At 50.0% G+C, this 19,343-nt stretch overlaps 1 protein-coding gene across 1 annotated transcript in view; it reads right to left on the bottom strand.

Moving 5' to 3' along the window:
• Positions 1–2,737: 2,737 nt before the first annotated feature.
• Positions 2,738–19,343, bottom strand: part of DYNC1LI1 (dynein cytoplasmic 1 light intermediate chain 1) — a 596,637-nt gene continuing 580,031 nt past the window's right edge. The window contains exon 13 of the mRNA XM_085630582.1: positions 2,738–3,705. Coding sequence (XP_085486708.1) covers positions 3,593–3,705 — 113 coding nt within the window. The 3' untranslated portion in view covers positions 2,738–3,592. The remainder of the gene's footprint in view (positions 3,706–19,343) is intronic.

The raw sequence follows: 19,343 nt of genomic DNA on the forward strand, positions 1-19,343 counted from the left end.
AATTACAGATAAATAACAGTAATTAATGGGGTGGAATTCACTGAGGGGCTCTGTGTGACATCAAATAGACGACCTTGATGTTACTCAGAGCCATGAGGTAAAAACACCCTTACAAGTAACAGCTGACCATCTATAATTTTACATTATAAATGGTCTGCAAAACCTTTGACTATCACATGCTGGGTTTTCAAAATGCGACTAAGAACTAGAACTACAAACACCTATAGGAAACAAACCTCTTAACACAACTTTGTTCTCTTTGTTTATAAGGGTATTGTCTATTTTTCATATTGTACTTTGAAAAATAGACTATTTTTGTATCAAGATTATGTATGCTTACTTGCAATTATAAATATATTCAATCAAGCAATTATATTTACTTTGAAAGAATATACGAACATGCTATTTTATAACTATAAATGAACTTTCTTTTTGTTTTACAATTAAGTAATACATTTTCTGCACCATTTGTACTGATATTATTTTAGTTTGTATGTCCTCTTCCATTGTTTTGATTACAATATTAAACATATTTTTGGCTTTGACAACATTGAGTGAACAGTAGATTGTAGGTTTTTGTGTCCCGATATTTGACGGGCATCATTTAGTGACATTTTTGACTAATTTCTGAATAGTCGTTTTCCTTGTACTGTAATTAGCTTATTCATACAGGATACAAGCTTTTTCATTTTTCGGGGTGGTTTGCTACATACTTTAGATATGCTGCAATAGGGTTTCACAGATTCCTTTTGTATTTTCATACACCCTTGGTTGTATTGGTGTAACATCTTTTGTAGTTGTTCCTGTACAAGATTCTCCTGCTGTTCCTATACAGAGGCATCCTTCATACGCTACTAATAATTGTAGATCTCCCCATTTTAGGCAGGAATTCTAATTTGTGTGGAGTGCCAAGTGGATGGAAATGCAAAGGAACATCATGTGCGAAAGAAAGTGAAGGTGGGTTGTCTCGACTAATGGAGTCAAACAGTAGCCCAATATCAGTGTCAGTGATTGCCTTGGATTTGTTTAATCTGTTTTCTCTTCACAAGTTTTTAAGGTGTTTTCTTTTGCTGTCATTGTTTGCATTGTATTTCTGAAATATGTTTAGTCTCTGTAGATGGTGTATGGATATTCTATGGCAAATAAGTGCCTGTTAGTGCTGCTTAGTATTGCAGGCTCATAGTCATTTCCATTTTCTTTTTCCAAAGTATAAATCTTGAAATAATTTCATCCAGTTTTTTAGCAAAATGTATTCCGTTTCTTGTGATGTCATTTTATCTCTTTGGAGTTTCTTTTTTCCTTGGTACCTTTATTTTCTTGTACTGATATACATTGTTGCCTTTCAGTTGTTAGTTCATTAACATTTTTGTTGATATTTCTAGTTTTGTTGAGAGTGTGAAGTAGGGTATTTTCCATTATAGTTATTTACTAGGAATGAATGATGAATGTGTCCTTCAAAAAGTGTTCTTTTTTAATCCTAGAGAGTAGTTGTAATGGGTGTTGTCCCCAAACAGTTAAAGGCCTCCCTATGTTGCCTATTGAAGTGGCTATTTCTTCACTTAACACTGTACTCATGGTGCCCTTTGTTGTAAATGGATCCGCTTTGTACTGAAGGTGGTGGTTTCCACCTCTGGCACAACCAAAACTCATACAAAAAGAACTGAGATGAAGACAGAATTTCCTTCGGTTGCTGGCTTGGGTCCAAATCACACTAGGAAAGAAAACTGCGTGTCGGCTTTTACTGGCAAGGAGGCAGGGGGGGTAACGCAAAATTAGAGCACTAACACATTCATTCGAGAAAACAGAATGTAGTATCACAGGGAAAAATTCCTTCTATTCTCTCGAGGAGACGGCCACATTTTGAAATAACAAAGGATATCTACGATTTCCGACCCAATGAATGCCATGGTCAAATTATTCCCCAGTACTCCAAACCCTAATTTTAAACCTTGGCAAAAGGCATGACTCAAAAGCTCAAAAAGCTCTCCACACTGGCCAACCCTATCTAGCCGCCAAACTCTACAAAGCGGGACAGACAAGAAATCTCAGGAGCACCAACACTATGCTACTCATCCCCCTGAAAACCCGGAAACAAAAGACCTTATCTCGATATTTCTCTGGAAATGCACCCAGAATTTGGAACGCCATCCCTGTACATATCAGGACTAACCCTTCCTTCAAAGATTTCAAATGCCAGCTCAAAGTGCTCTTCCTCAATCGAGCGCCACCAAAATGACAAAGGTCCTACAATTTACCGATCCGACATCAACTGGGGATCCAGTCACTACGATAAGACCAACTCCTTACAGCATCTTACTCCTACCCCGCACATTACCCACCCAGACTATTATCACCTACACTGCTATTCTGCATTCGATCTATATTTGACTTATACTGAATAATTGACCTATCTTTGAACACTGTATGTATATTACTTCACAAAATGTTACTTAACAAATGTTGTAAAGCGCTACGATACCTTCGGGTCTGGCTAGCGCTATATAAAACGCCGAAATAAATAATAAATAAATAAATAAGTGCAGCTATCAAAATCAACCAGACTGCCTTTAAACCAATACATAGTATTTAGAAGAAAGATTGTTACAAATGAAAGTGAGTCATTTCTTACTCATCACTATCAAAGGTCACTTTAAAATAACAGAAATACAAGTATCCCTAAATCATTTATAGATTGGCCGTTTCATTTCAACACAAATAATGACAAGTAAGACATTGATACTGTATGCAGAGAATAAATACAACTTTATTAACCGATGACAGTTTTATTGACTAATTTGATATCATCACTGTAACATGGCAAACAGAAGGTATGTATTAAGGTCGAGCCACATACTGACCAAGTTCGAAAATGACATCCTGTACAACCTGACAAAAACAACCACCTCTATTGTGTTACAGTGTAAAAAAAGATCCCACAAAATTTGTTTATTCAGTGCTTGAAATGATCACAGGGTGATTAATTCCATCAATACTGTAAACCGTCATAGGTAACAAATCTTTAGTAAAGCTTCGAATGCAGTGTGCATTTACAGTTAAGGTTAGATACAGGGTTTTACAACTATGTCCTAAAATCAAATGTGATTTTATTAGATCTGTAATTGTAAGGGGTTTAGGATCTAATCAAGCATACTTTAGTTACTGAACAAAAGTGGGGATTTTATTTAATCTTTAATTCAGTTTCACTAAAAAGTTGGCACAAAACAAATTAAGCACCCCTGCTAAAAATGACCGAATATTTCCCTAACTTTATAAGCAGCTAATAGCATGAGGTGGTCAACAAGGCATAGTTGCTGTTTTACAGTCTATTGGTACGGTACGGATATCAAAGGTTTAAAAAAAAAAAAAATCTGAATATACACAATGTAAACATTAGTCTTGTATAGCTTCCCCCTTTTTCCTTGAGCACAGCTCCCATTTACCAAGCAGGGGGTCACACAAAATAACTCAAGACTTTGATTGCCTGTAGTCCTCTGGGGTGAAAAGGGAAGTGTATCAGCTCTATAGTTCCACAATTACTGACGAAGGAGAAGGCAATGGCCTATTTAAATAATCTTGTCTGCATTTTGTATCTTCACGAAGCTTCTCCTTCCGAAGGGGGTGTAGGTGTTGTAGGAGATTCAATGTCAGGCCTCTGGGCAATTCTTTCCAGCTCTGCTTCAGCATCTGTTAATATAGATTTCTGGCCTGCATATAAAAAAAGAGGGGGTTATACTACACATATTTGCATTTAAAACTAGTAACGTACTAGCAGTGCTGTTTTACTACATTTTCTATAAAGACAACTTGTTTTTGCATTTTAAGGTTTGGCATGACAACGCAGCTGCCAAAGCGTCCACCGTTACCAATTCTTTTAAATCTGCATAATTTCGGCTTTAGGTCCACCAAGAGGATTGCTTTCTCTCATCTCATGCTACCGACTGTTTGGTCTATCAATCCCCCTAGCAATACATGAGAGACTATTTCACATCTGGAAAGTGCACTGGACTATCACACTATCTGCACATTCAAATCTTTATCTCACTCACATTCTTTACAGTAAGCAATCCTTTTTCTACTTTTCCCACCAGAAATGGCAAAGCCAAAAGAATTAGGTACATAGTTTCTGCATGTCTGTTGGAACGCCAATACTGGTATTCACAGTTAAAAACAAGTTACTTACCTGCACACTGTGGTTCTGTCAGGGGCCCCACAAGACTTACCTCTGCTTGTGAAGCGATTCCGCAGAGACGACAGGAGCACCCACCCTAGTACCCACCTGACCCCCTAGGACATAAACCCAACAGGGATGAGATGGACGCCGGGGTAGCAGCCAGATGAGGGCGTAGTGTTGTGGTCTGAAGCGGACAGGAGATCTCGTGGGCCACTGGGGAAACAAAGGAGATTCCAATTGGGAACAACCCCCACGAATGCCCTACCTCTATTCCCTAAAACACACACAATTGCCAGGACTCACCAGTGTTTCTGTGGTCTCTGGTTCAATCAGGGATTCCGGTCGATCAGGGATCTGCTTCAGCAAGGGCGATGAAAACAAAGGTTTGTGGTGAGATACAGCGCCTCTGGATCAGCACCCAGTGTGCTGGCTGCATTGCTCTCCCCAGTAACAAAGAAGGTAGCGCTTCTGCGCAGATATCCCAAAACAAAGGGACCAAAGAAAAAGGTGCTTTGAGCGTGGAAGCCAAAGAACAGAGAAACCAAGGGATGGCGCTCCAGCGCGGACGCCACAGAAGAAGGTAGCGCTCTCCTGCGCTGATGTAAACAAGGGTGTAAGGAACCCACGGGGGATGGCGCTCCAGCGCGGACGCCACAGAAGAAGGTAGCGCTCTCCTGCGCTGATGCGAACAAGGGGTGTAAGGAACCCACGGGGGATGGCGCTCCAGCGCGGACGCCACAGAAGAAGGTAGCGCTCTCCTGCGCTGATGCGAACAGGGGGTGTAAGGAACCCACGGGGGATGGCGCTCCAGCGCGGACACCACAGCGGAAAGGAAACAAGTTTGAAAACCAACAGCCACCTGGGTAACAGCGGTCCTCCGGAACTTCCTTCGCTGCAAGCCTCGATAGAAGGAATTCGAAGCACCGATCCGGCGGGGAACGCGAGTTATAAGTGTTTCCCCCGGAAGTGCTTCATTGACCTGTAGTGACTGGGAGAACTAGACCGGGGCTCCACTTCCGCCCGGAAGTGAGTATCCCGGCGCTTTGTGTGTGTCCTAGCGGAAATGTCGGGGAACGGCAATCGCCGCGAACCCGACAGAACCCCCTCCCAAAACAGGCCCCCCCCCTCCCGCAACCCCGAACCTCAGACAGGGTAAGCAGGGCGAGGGCTCAGGGGGTGTTGCAGGTGAAAGGCACGGACTAGCGCGGGGGCATGGCGTACATGGGACAAAGGCTCCCAAGAACGCTCGTCAGGACCGTACCCCTTCCAGTCCACCAGGTAGAACAGCTTACCCCGGACCCGGCGGGACCCCAGGATGGCCCTGACCTCATACTCCACATGGCCCTCCACCACCACCGGAGCAGGAGGAGAGGGGATGGAAGCCCCAGGGCAGACCGCCCGCAGAAGGGAGACATGGAAGACTGGGTGGATCCGCATCCGCGGAGGGAGCGAGAGTCTCATGGCCACTGGGTTAACCACCTTCTCTATGACAAAAGGACCCACAAAGCGAGGCAAAAGTTTTTTGGGACCATGCACGTTGAGGTGCCGAATGAAGAGCCACACCTTGTCGCCCAAGTGGAATTCCGGCTCCTTCTGTCTATGAGCGTCGGCATGCGCCTTGTAGGTGTCCTTAGCCTTGGCCAACTCAAATCGTGCTTGCTGCCAGAGTCGGTGTAGGGAGTCATGATAAGCACGCACCGTAGGCAACTGACTGTCCCGGGGCACCTCCCAGGCAGAGGTGCGCGGGTGACGACCGTGGAGACAAAAGAAGGGAGACATGCCAATGGCCGAATGCTTGCTGTTGTTATATGCGTATTCCGCCAACCAGATCACCTCAGACCATTCCTTCTCCACCATCAGTAACAGACAACGGAGATATTGCTCCATGGTGTGGTTCGTCCTCTCGGCCTGACCGTCGGTCTGTGGGTGGTACGCCGATGATAAACGTGCATCGATCTCAAGGAGCCTGCATACTTCCTTCCAGAAACGGGACACGAATTGAGAGCCTCGGTCCGTAATGACCACGGATGGAATTCCATGGAGACGAACCACCTCGTGCACGAAAACCAAGGCCAGCTCCGCAGCCGTGGGTAACTTCACCAAGGGCACGAAGTGCGCCATCTTGGAAAGGTGGTCGACTATGGTGAGAACAGTGGTATGCCCGGTCTTGGTGATGGGAAGCTCCACCACGAAATCCATTGAGATGGTGTGCCAGGGAAAGGGTGGAACTGGTATGGAACGTAGTAACCCAACAGACGGTTCAGACCTGTTTTTACCCAAGAGACAAATGGTGCAGTTCTTTACATGGGTTCTTGCGTCGGACACCAGGGTTGGCCACCAGAATTGCCTTTGTAAGAGCTCGAGGGTTTTCTGATAACCAGGGTGGCCCGCGAGAACGTGGTCATGGCACATGCGGACTGCACCTTGTTGGCTAGGTGCTCCAGGTAAGTACAACCGGTCTCCTTTAAACAGCAAGCCGTTCACACGGGTCGTCCCTTCGTGGTCTTGAGCCAGGATCACCGGATCGGCGTGTTCCATCTCGCGTTTAACCAGTGATAAGAAGCCTGAGGATGTAATAGCCCCCTGGAAGTGGTCTTCTGCGATAATGGGCCCCGGCTCGGGGGTCTCGGTCTTCCCGTCCTGTTCGTCTAACCGAGAAAGGGCGTCCGCTTTGGCGTTGTCCTTTCCGGGTCGGAACGTGATCAAGAAGTTGTATTCATTAAAGAATAACGTCCATCTCAACTGTCTGGCAGTGAGAGCACGGGCCGAGCGGAGGAACTGAAGGTTCCGGTGGTCGGTGTAGATGGTCACCGTATGTTTTGCATCCTTCAGGAAGTGGCGCCATTCCTCAAACGCCGTTTTTATGGCCAATAGTTCACGGTCAGACACCGTGTAATTGCGTTCCGCGGGTTGCAGTTTTTTAGAATAAAAAGCCACCGGATGCAGTTGTCCTGTGCTGGTGTTTCGTTGGGATAACACACCCCCTATGGCTTCTTTGGAGGCATCTGCTTCTACGATGAAGGGCTGCTCAGTATCAGGGTGCGCCAGCACGGGGGCTATGGTGAATCGTCTTTTTAATTCCTGAAAGGCGCTATTTGCGCTCAGATCCCACTCGAACGGCACCCCTTTTCGTAGTAAGCGTGTGATAGGAGCTACCAGCGCGGAGAAGCCTGTGATGAACCGTCGGTAGTAGTTAGCAAAACCTATGAACCGCTGGACCCCCTTCACAGATTCCGGAGAAGGCCACGTCAGAATGGCTTCCACTTTCTTGTTATCCATGTGGATACCAGCTGGAGTGATGATATGCCCCAAGAACTCAACGGATGTGACGTGGAAAACACTCTTCTCCAGCTTGACGTATAACCGATGTTTCCCTAATTGTTGGAGGACTGAACGCACATGATGCACATGGTCGGTGATGTTACGAGAATAGATCAGGATATCGTCTATATAGACAATACAGAAAACGTCGATGTAGTCCCTCAGTACTTCATCAATGAAGTACTGGAACGCTGCGGGGGCGTTGCAGAGTCCGAAAGGCATGACCTGATATTCGAAGAGTCCGAACTTCGTCCGGAAGGCGGTCTTCCATTCATCTCCCTTCCGGACTCTGACTAGGTGGTAAGCACCCCGCAAGTCGAGCTTTGTATATACCGAGGCGTCTTTTACTTGGTCCAAGAGGTTGGAGATCAACGGTAGGGGGTACCGGTTTTTTACGGTGATGGCGTTCATCGCCCGAAAGTCAATGCAAGTCCTCAGGTCACCCTCCTTCTTGGATACGAAGAAAAGAGGAGAAGAAACCGGAGATCTGGAATGGCGAATAAAACCGTTGTCCAAATACTCATCCAAATAGGAACGAAGGTGGAGGTTCTCTTTCTCAGTGAGAGAGTATATGCGACTACATGGTAACGTGGAGCCAGGGATCAGATCGATGCGGCAGTCGAACGATCGGTGAGGAGGCAGGGTGTTGGCCCCCTTCTTGTCGAACACTTCTGCTAGGTCTTGATACTCCTCCGGTATGATGGTTTGGGAAATCATCCCCATGCCTTCTGCTGGTAGGGATCGAGCCTGTATGAAGCTAGTACCCATGGGATCGTCCGTCGTATAACAGGTGGTACAGCAGTATTCCGAATCCATGTGCACTGTTCTGGTTATCCAATCGATTCGGGGATTGTGCTTCACTAACCATGGCAACCCTAGTATCACCTTAAATTGAGGAGCGTCGATGACGTCGAAACAAATAGCCTCAGCATGCTGGTTGGCAAAGGACATGGTCATGTTCTCGGTTTTATGCCTGATAGGGCCGGAAGTCAAGTCTGTACCATCCACAGCCTTGACCGTTTCTGGTTGCTCCTTTGGCACGGTGGCTATGCCCAAGGTTCGTAAAAACTCGGTGTCAATAAAACTGCCTGTCGCCCCGGAATCCAGCATGGCGGTTACCGACCAGGTTCTGCCCTCTTGATTAAGTAAGGTGACATCCATTCCTACGTGATGACTGCCGTCCATCACTGCAGGGATCGCTGAAACGTTATACGAAGAACCCAGAGGACGGATCCCCTTGTCTACTGGGTTGTCTCGTTTCCCATCGGTTCGCTTTTGGTGATGGGTAACGCAAACGGCCTCCTGCCCCTTGTTCTGGAGGGCTTCACCGGACATTCCCTGACGAAGTGTCCGCTCTTCCCACAATATAAACACTGGTTCTGCTTCCTCCTTTTTTCTCGCTCTTGAATGGTCAACGGCCCTCTTATGCCCCCGATCTGCATGGGTTCGGGGATGTCGCCTGGAGGAGCGGCTTCGTCTTTGGCCTTTTCGGCGCCCTTGTCACCAATCGACAAGAAACGGTTGTCACTGTTTCTCCCTTTATCGGTCCTCCTTTCCTGTAGTCGGAAGTTCATTTTTACCACTAAATCGATGAAAGGGCCTATTTCCTCCGGTGGGTTGGGCAACTGGGAGATGAGATCCTTCAGATCATCACGCAGGCCTCGGTAGAATACAGACACCTTTTTGTCCTCTGGCCAATTTGCCTCGATGACAAGCCGGCTGAAACGGGTGATGTAATGCAGTAGGTCTTGGCTGCCTTGCTTGAGATTAAGCAGCTCGTTGTCTGCGGCCTGCACAAAGGTGTGGCGAGCGAACATACGCCGCATGGCTTCCTTGAACGTCGGCAAGTGGTGGAGCATGGGATCATCGTTTTCCACAAAAGAGATAGACCACTGAGCGGCGTCTCCTCCCATGTACGATAAAATGTAAGCGACCTTCGATGCATCATCGGGAAAAGCCGCGTGTCTCGCCATGAAGTGGAGGTGACATTGATGGATGAAGATCCCATACTTGGTGCTGTCGCCGTAGAATCGTTCAGGTGGCGCCAATTGTACCGGATGGGGTGCGATGACTTGGATGGCAGGGCTCTGATCGGTGGCAGCGGAGGGCCCCCCAAATGTGAAGGTCGGTGGTCGCAACAACCCCTCATGCATGACTCTAGGACTAGAGGTGGTTCCCCAGGGACTGGTGACCCTGGATGCCATTTGGCCCTGTAGGGTCGTCATATCATGGCGTAGACTGCGGTTCTCGGCTTGCATGGTTGCCAGCATGACCGCTATGTCCTGCAAGGTAACCTCCGGGTCGCCCATGTCGTCTGGGTGGAATAAGAAACGTGGGCTTCGAATTCTGTCAGGGGCCCCACAAGACTTACCTCTGCTTGTGAAGCGATTCCGCAGAGACGACAGGAGCACCCACCCTAGTACCCACCTGACCCCCTAGGACATAAACCCAACAGGGATGAGATGGACGCCGGGGTAGCAGCCAGATGAGGGCGTAGTGTTGTGGTCTGAAGCGGACAGGAGATCTCGTGGGCCACTGGGGAAACAAAGGAGATTCCAATTGGGAACAACCCCCACGAATGCCCTACCTCTATTCCCTAAAACACACACAATTGCCAGGACTCACCAGTGTTTCTGTGGTCTCTGGTTCAATCAGGGATTCCGGTCGATCAGGGATCTGCTTCAGCAAGGGCGATGAAAACAAAGGTTTGTGGTGAGATACAGCGCCTCTGGATCAGCACCCAGTGTGCTGGCTGCATTGCTCTCCCCAGTAACAAAGAAGGTAGCGCTTCTGCGCAGATATCCCAAAACAAAGGGACCAAAGAAAAAGGTGCTTTGAGCGTGGAAGCCAAAGAACAGAGAAACCAAGGGATGGCGCTCCAGCGCGGACGCCACAGAAGAAGGTAGCGCTCTCCTGCGCTGATGTAAACAAGGGTGTAAGGAACCCACGGGGGATGGCGCTCCAGCGCGGACGCCACAGAAGAAGGTAGCGCTCTCCTGCGCTGATGCGAACAAGGGGTGTAAGGAACCCACGGGGGATGGCGCTCCAGCGCGGACGCCACAGAAGAAGGTAGCGCTCTCCTGCGCTGATGCGAACAGGGGGTGTAAGGAACCCACGGGGGATGGCGCTCCAGCGCGGACACCACAGCGGAAAGGAAACAAGTTTGAAAACCAACAGCCACCTGGGTAACAGCGGTCCTCCGGAACTTCCTTCGCTGCAAGCCTCGATAGAAGGAATTCGAAGCACCGATCCGGCGGGGAACGCGAGTTATAAGTGTTTCCCCCGGAAGTGCTTCATTGACCTGTAGTGACTGGGAGAACTAGACCGGGGCTCCACTTCCGCCCGGAAGTGAGTATCCCGGCGCTTTGTGTGTGTCCTAGCGGAAATGTCGGGGAACGGCAATCGCCGCGAACCCGACAGGTTCTCCGGTATTGAGATCTTTCATAGATTCACCTGTCAATCTCCGCCCCATTGAGGTGCGAGTCCCACCGTAATTAAAATAAGAATTGTAAGGTAAGGCATCAGATTTGTTAGCACAAGTGTGAAAGGAGAGAGAGATATCTAATGTAAGCTTCTATAATGGGGAAGAGGAAGGGTCGCATATGAATATATGAAGGATATTAATACTAGAGAACCACAGTGTACAGTTAAGTAACCTGTTTTTCTCCAGTATTGAATATTTCATAGATCCACATGCCTGAATCTGAATACTAAGCAGTAACCACATAATAGCATATCAAAGAGGTAGGAAACACCAAGCAAGTCTGAACAAGTTTTAAAATAAATAAATGAATACATACATAAAGGTAGCTCATGTCATTGGAATAGATGGAAATGAATTGCTTGACCCACCACTGCATCCTCTTTTGTCCAGGTATCAAGACAATAATGCCTAGTGTCCATGTTGCTGCCTTGCATACATCTGGTAGGGGCACTCCAACAAACAGGCAGTAGAACTGGACACATTCCTTGTGGAATGAACACAAACTTAAACCATCAATGGTCTTTCAGCGCCTTGACGCCTTTGGGCAAGGTTTCACTTTAAAAGACTAATATTTATTAATTCATTAAGGTTTGTTGTGACAGAAGGCCGCTAAGACCCAACAAGCAATACTGCTCCTGGACAGAGCTTGTCCTCTCCTAGGAGGTGTGAAGGCTAGACTAAGCTGTTCTACTTTCTTAACCCCTTCTGTGCCCATGACGAGCTGGACTAGTCATGGGCCGCGGTTGCGCTGTGCCCATGACGAGTCCAGCTCGTCGTGAACCCCGCCCGCTAATGGAACGCCCGGCACAGGGCGGGGAAAGGGCGTGGCACACAAGGGGTTAAAGAAGTAGTTCTGTCAATGTAGAATTTGAAGCATGTTCTAGCATCTAAAGTATGAACAGCTCTCAGCCGTATTAGCTGGATTTTTTAAGTAAATCTTGAAGATTATTGGTTCACCGAGGTGAAAATCAGATAGGGAATTAGGAATAAAGTGAAGATTTATTCTCAAGATTACTATCATTGGGAGGAGCCTAGCGCGCATCCAAGATGGTCGCGTGAGCACAGGGCTCCCCGGACCCTCGCTGCTCCTCGGAATTTATCCTGACAATATCCTGATTTGGTTTATGGAATCTGGGAGTGGACGACCGGCTGAGCACGTATCTCTTTTCAGAAATTTAATCGGACCCGGGAATCCTGAGTTATCGTCGTTTGAACTTTTGGGACCCACCTGACGGAGGTGCCCGGGGCGAAGGTGGGCCGTGGGGCCGTGTCGCGGTTGAACAACAACGGCTGCGGCGCGGTGCCAGGGGCCGCTCGGCCACTTTCGGTTTTACTTTCAGACCTCAGGGGGCTGGCCGGTGGAGCGATTGAGGTGGCGGGGTGTTTCCCTGACCTCTGCACAAAGCTTTGTCTCCACCTGCCACTAGAGTGCCTATCGCCTTGGGTCCCCCCGCACCGCCATATTGTGGCCTCGGGTGAGGCGCTGGTTTCCAGGGCCGGTATCCCAACTACCTTTGATCGGCGGTCCCCCTCGGAGTCCGTGGCCGCATGGGGGGCAAGGGGGGCCCCGAGGGGCGTAAGACTAAATCCTCCCTCCGTGGAGGATCGGTCCAGACCAACAACATGGACCGCTACACTCAGGGCAGAGGCTCTCCTGGAACGGCCGGTCCCCCCTCAGACGTCGCCGGTGGTGGCACATCCGTCTCTTCGGAACTTTCCCTACAGGACATCATGGGCGCCATTGATGGCATCAGGGAGACCATCGCCAAGCAATACGAGGCCCTGGCCCGCAAGATCGATACGGTGGCGATTGATGTCACCTTAATACGGGCGGACCTCTCCAAAACGAACGAGAGGGTTCAAACTCTCGATGCGCGGACCTCCACCCTGGGTGCGGATGTGTCGGACCTGCAGGCCGCGCTTGGCGACATCAAGGTGGTCAATGAGCAGATGGCCCGGCGGCTGGAGGACTTCGAGGGACGGGCCCGACGCAACAACATCCGTGTCATCGGCGTACCGGAGTCCTCCGACGACCGCCCGGTTGACCTCCTGGTCGAGGAACTCATCCTCCAACAGCTGACCCCTGCGGGCTTGAGTAAATTTTTTGCCGTTGAACGGGCTCATCGAGTTCCGGGCGGGCGGCCGTGGCCGGGGGCCCCCCCGAGGCCTATCGTGGCCAAACTGTTTTACTACAGAGACAGGGATGCGATTCTGCAGGCCTCGCGGGTCCATGGCCCGGTTCGACATGAGAACTCATCCATTAACTTTTATCCGGACTTTACTCAACTTGTCCAGAAACAGCGGATGGGATTCCAGGGGGTGAAACGTCGTCTTCGTGAGCTGGGCCTAAAGTACTCTATGCTCTACCCTGCCAAACTCCGAGTGGAATATGGGGATCGGACTGCCTTCTTTGACTCTCCTGTGGCCGTGAGTGACTGGTTGGACTCGCTGCCGGACAAGGGTGGCCGTCCCGGGCCCTCTGCAGGTGCCAACGGTGACGGGTCCCCTTTGGAGTGACTCTTGGTCCTTGATTTTGCCAATTTGCACTGCTCAGCTGGGTTGTACTTCTTTGGTTCAGTGTGTTTTGCTAGTACCTGTGTGGGGGGCGGGCGGGGACGGGTCCCTTTCCTCCTCCGGGGTCTTTTTGTAGACTGGGGTTAGTTGGGCGACAGGCACACTGCAATTTGGGGGGGTTTTTTGGCCCGCAGGGGTGCAGGGTGGGGGGAGTTGGGTGTTGGGGGGGGTGGGGGGGAAGGAGGGGTTGTTTTGTAGTGTGGTTTTTGTTTGCAGGGCGAGGTATTGATTTTCTGCCACCTTTGGGACTTGTGCTGCTTGCGGGGGGACCTCTGATCTATTGGAGGGGATGGGGGGGGACGGGTTGAAGCTGATGTCATGGAACGTCAATGGGTTGGGGGACCGTATCAAACGGGGTGTAGTTCTGCAGTATTTGCGTCGTCTGACTCCTGATGTGGTGTTTATCCAGGAGACGCATTTGGTTGGTAATGTCTGCCATGCAATGAACAGGGGGGGATACCGCCTCGTGGCTCACTCTGGTTTCACAACTGGCTCCAGGGGGGTGGGCATTCTCCTGCGATCCTCATTTCCGTTGGAGATCACGAGGGTGGTCTCAGATGACAGAGGGCGTTATGTTTGTCTGACTGGGAGGTGGGAGGGGCATCCCCTTGCCCTGGTCTCAATTTACGTCCCACCGGGCCTCCAGAACTCCACCTTCGCGGACTTGGGTCGAATGCTGCTTGAACTTCCGGATGGCCTTTTGCTTATGGGCGGGGATTTTAATTCGGTGGTTTCGGGTGACCTGGATCGTCACCCACCCAGGGCCCTCCCCGCTGCCCAGGCTTGGCTAGGTGGTCTGTTGGAGACCTTCGGCCTGGTGGATAGTTGGCGATTAATGCATCCGACCCAATGCCAATACACCTTTCACTCGGGGGCACATGGGAGTCTTTCTAGGTTAGACTATTTCCTTATGCCCGCGGCGCAGACGGGTCGAATTCGAGAGGTCAGGCACCTGGCGAGGGGTATCTCCGATCATTCCCCGCTGTGGCTTCTCTTTGACACCGAGTCGCGGTCTGCAGGGCGGATCGCTCCCATTAACCCGTGGTACCTGCGAGACCCTACGACCCGCGAGAGTCTGGTTAAGGCTATGGACCAATACTTTCTTGAAAACGAGGGGTCTGTGTTGTCTGCAATGTCCCTGTGGGAAGCCTTTAAAACCGTAATCCGCGGACACGCCCTCTCCCAGATAGTGGTGGCTAAGAAGCTCAGGAGTGAGGCGATGGTGAAGCTGGAGACTGACATCTCGGGGCTGGAGTCGGCCTTGGAGGCGGGTGTCACTCCGGACGGGCTCCATGCCCTCAGCCTGAAACAGTTTGAATACAGATCTCTTGTCACCGACGCTGCCAAAACTATGTATAGGGAGCAGCAGGGTCGGTTGTATGATGCCGGGGACAAGGCGGGAAAGCTGATTGCGTGGCTGGACAAGAAGGAGAGAGTGAATCGTGTGGTCCCGGAGTTGCGTGTCTCGGATGGAGTGTGTGTGACTGAGCCTGGTGAGATTGTGGAATGTTTTGCCGACCACCTCCGGACTGTGTACTCCCCGGTGACTGATAGGGATGAGGAAGATTCTCGCCTTCTCCTGAGGGACATTGCTTTGCCTGGCCTTTCTGCCGAGGACCGTGAGCAGCTGGACTCTCCCTTGTCGGTAGATGAAATCGCGACTGCGATTCGGTCCCTTCGCTCGGGCAAGGCCATGGGTCCCAACGGTCTACCTATCGAATTATATAAGTTGCGCCCGGATAAACTAGCGCCCTTCCTCCGTCGCATGTTTCAGGAGTCCCTTGAGGCCGGTTCCCTTCCGGTCGACCAGCGACTGGCCACGATAGTCGTGATCCCCAAGGAAGGTAAGCCACGGGACCGCTGTGCTTCTTACAGGCCTATCTCACTGCTAAATGCAGAGCCTAAAATCCTGGCTAAAGTCCTTGCCAATCGTTTGTTGAGCGTCATCTGCGTTCTGATTCATCCTGATCAATGCGGCTTCATCCCACATCGTAACACCGCCCTCAACTTGCGGCGTCTCCATGGTGCCCTCGCCAGGGCAGAGTCCCTCTCCGAACCGGCCGTGCTGGTTTCTTTAGATGCCACGATGGCCTTTGACACCATTGAGTGGCCATTCCTCTGGGCTGTCTTGACCAAATTCGGCTTTGGGGAGGGATTTCTTGGCTGGGTGAAGCTTCTCTACACGGGACCCATGGCTCAGGTGGTGGTTAATGGGCGGGTCTCTCGGCCCTTCGCTCTCGGTAGGGGTACGAGGCAGGGGTGCCCGTTGTCCCCTCTGCTCTTTGCTCTCGCCCTGGAGCCACTCGCCGCTTGGCTCCGCTGGGAGCCCTCGATCAGGGGGATCCGGTGGGCCCCGGGCTTTGAGGATCGGGTCTCGTTATATGCTGACGATATCCTCCTGTATCTTACCTCGCCGCGGCAGTCGCTTAACGTTCTTTTCGATGTTCTGACTTCCTACGGGAGAAATTCGGGTCTCACGATTAACTGGTCTAAATCCTGTGTCTATCCTATCTCCGGTGGCCCCCCTCTCCTGTCGCCTCGGCTTCCGATCCAAATATCTCTGTCCGGCTTTAAATACCTGGGGATACACATCTCGTTGGACCCGGTAGCTCGCTATGAGCACAATCTCCTGCTTCCACTTCGGCGTTTGAGGGAAGACACGGCTCGGTGGTGTAGGCTGCCCCTGTCCCCACTGGGTCGGGCCGCATTGTTTAAAATGATGTCCCTTCCCAGGTTCCTCTATGCACTTCACAACTCCTTCGACATCATTCCAGTGGCCTACTTTCGGGAAGTAGAGAGCCTGCAGAGGAGACTGGTGTGGGACGGACGGGCGCGTATCGCCCTGGCCAAACTCACTCTCCCCTGGTACGACGGGGGCATCGCGCTTCCCGACATTCGCAGGTATTATTGGGCCTCACAGCTATCAGCCATTAACCATGCCACGTATGCGCCTGGCTTGAACCCGGCGTATGAGATGGATAAATTCCTGCTTCCCGGCGGTAACTATAACAGGGCGCTTTACTCCCGCTCGGCTGGGCGGACCCTGACGGGCCCCAGTAAGATCGCGGTACGGATTTGGAAGGCGGCCAATGTAGCCATGGGCTGGAGTGAGCGACTAACGTGCGCTACTCCTTTATTTGCCTCCGACCGACTGGGAAGCCTCTGGACAACGAAGGGGTTTGACCGTTGGGACACGATTGGCATCAGTAGAGTGGGAGACTTATGGATGAAGGGCGCGGTTAAGTCCTTCGCGGCGCTCCAGAGCGAATACGAACTCACGGAAAAGGAGTTCTTCCGATACGCCCAGGTTCGGCATGCCCTGCTCTCTGTCTTTGGGGAGGGGACCAAGATCCCGGCCTCTTCGCCCCTCGAGGACCGCATACTTGATGGTCATGTTCCCGACAGTACTATCTCCTTAATCTATAAAAAACTCATTAATAATCGGGCTGACCTATTGGTGCGCCTTCGGGAGACGTGGACGGGGGACGGGGTGGAATTAGACGACGAGGACTGGCAGTCCGCACTATCGTCCCCCAAGGAAGTTGCCATTCCAGCCCGTCTCCGCCTGGTCCAGTTAAAGATTCTCCACCGGGTGTATGTGACGGGCCCCCGTCTGGTCTCGATGGGATTCTCGGAAGATGGGCTCTGCAAGCGGGGGTGTGGGCTCAGTGCCACCTTTCTCCATATCCTTTGGGAGTGCCGGGAGGTGGCGGAATACTGGCGTCGGGTTCATGGGGTCATGGGACAAGTCACCGGGGTGGCGCTGCTGCCGGAGGTGCGTCGCTGTGTCTTGAATGTGTGGGAGCCCAATGATTATAACGCGGCGCAGACTCGGTGGGCGGCCCTGGGCTACATGATTGCTAAGAGGGATATAGCGCAGCTTTGGGGCTCCCAGCAGCCACCCACCGTGTCAGTATGGAAGGAAAACATGGACTGGTGTATGTTCAGGGAGAAGACTGTATATGTGGCCCGCGGTAAGCCCGGGGCATGGGGTAGAATTTGGGGGCAATGGAACGTGTATCGTGGGGGTATCTGTACGCCCCCCCTAGTGGACACCGATATTGCCTTGTCCCCCTGACCCTTGATGGTTCCTTGCAACTGATTGTATTAATCGAATATAGATGTTCCTTTCCCGTTACCCCCCCCCCCCGATCTTTCAGTACTCCCTCCTGTTGATAGCTAATTGAAGGTTTGGAGTAAAAGTCCCCCGGATGTAGCCTGACCCACGCTTTTTGCCCGTATGCCTCGCCTTTTGTTTTTTGTTGTTATTTATGTTAAATGTATGTCTCCTGCTTCTCTCGAGCTATCCTGAGCCATTTACGGGGCTGGGCCCCAGGTGTCGCCTACTGCTTAACTAATGTACGATCCTTTCTGAACCTAGCGGCCGGCCCTGGTGGTTGTAGGCCCATGCTTGTAACTGATTTATTGTTTCAATAAAAAATTTTGAAAAAAAAAAAAAAAAAAAAAAGATTACTATCATTTTTTAACTGCAAATATGGATGCTTAATAGTGAAATCTTGAATCTAACTGATCCTTCTGGCGAATGTAAGGGCTAGTAGTAGCACCATCTTCCAAGAAAGATGCTTTAAATCGTCAGCATAACTGGGTTCAAACTGGTTTTTCATCAGTAGAGCGAAGAATGTGTTCAGCTGCCAAAAAAGAGGCATTTTCTTATTTGTAGGAAAAGCTCTAAAATGTTCTTGTAGAAGTTCTTGGATTGATCTATCAGACCATAGATATTTCTGATTTACAGATCTCCTCAAATTTAAAGTAGGCCCAAGGTGTGCCATGACCAATGTATGTGAAAGGCCAGAGCATGCCAAGCTAAGCAGATATGGTCAAACAGTTTCCAGGGTACACTCAAAAGGATGAATGCTATTCTGAAAGCACCATACAGAAAAACAAGTAAATTTTTCCTTGTATGTTTTGTTTGTAGATTCCGCTCTTAGTTTGGATGAAATATGTTTCAGTCTTATGGATATTTAAAAAACTAGTGTTCAAGAGCCAGGCTGAAAAATTGACAGGCTCCAGTTTTGGAGGAATAACCTGTCCGTTGTTCATGGAGAACATTACCTGCACTGGTTTGAATGGAATAGGATGCCGTTCCGACATGAGACGTTGCCTGTACCAGAACTGTCTCAGCTACACTGGAGCCACCAACAGAGCTCAACACAGCTCCCTTTTCATTTTGTTGAGCAGTGGTAGAGGAGAGGAAGGCATAGGAAAATATCCCTGTCCACGGTGTCTGGAAAGCACCCCCCCCGTCCTTTGTAAGGACATCTGTTGTAATTAAAACAACACTTTCAGTTGAGGGCTAAGAATAGGTTCGAATTTGGTTTTCTCCATGTCTGGAAAAGTGGTGCTGACTGGGCTGCCATCAGTGTCACCCTTTTGATTGATAACCTGTGTAAACTGTATGCTCACTGATTGTGTATACTGGGATCGTGTTCCATTCTTAGAGTGATCTTGGTGTGTGTGTGACCCATTTCCAGATCTTTTGGTTCTCCAAAGTATGTGAGATTAAGATCCTCCATGCTTGTCGAGGTAAAATATGGTGGCCATATTGTTTGTACGAACTAGCACTGCAGATTTTAGAGGAACAGCTTGAAGTCCTAGAGCTACAGCTCTCAGTTCCACCAAATTTATATTGAGGCTGGCTTTCTTCTTTGACCACTTGCCACTTACTTCAAGATACTGTAGATTTGCTCCTAATCCTTCCATGGACTTATCAGTGGTCATCACCTATTGAGGTTGTCAACAAGCAAATGTCAAGCCTGAGGATATGTTGTCTCA

Source organism: Triturus cristatus, chromosome 10, assembly GCF_964204655.1.
Source record: "Triturus cristatus chromosome 10, aTriCri1.1, whole genome shotgun sequence".
Classification (NCBI taxonomy): Eukaryota; Metazoa; Chordata; class Amphibia; order Caudata; family Salamandridae; genus Triturus; species Triturus cristatus.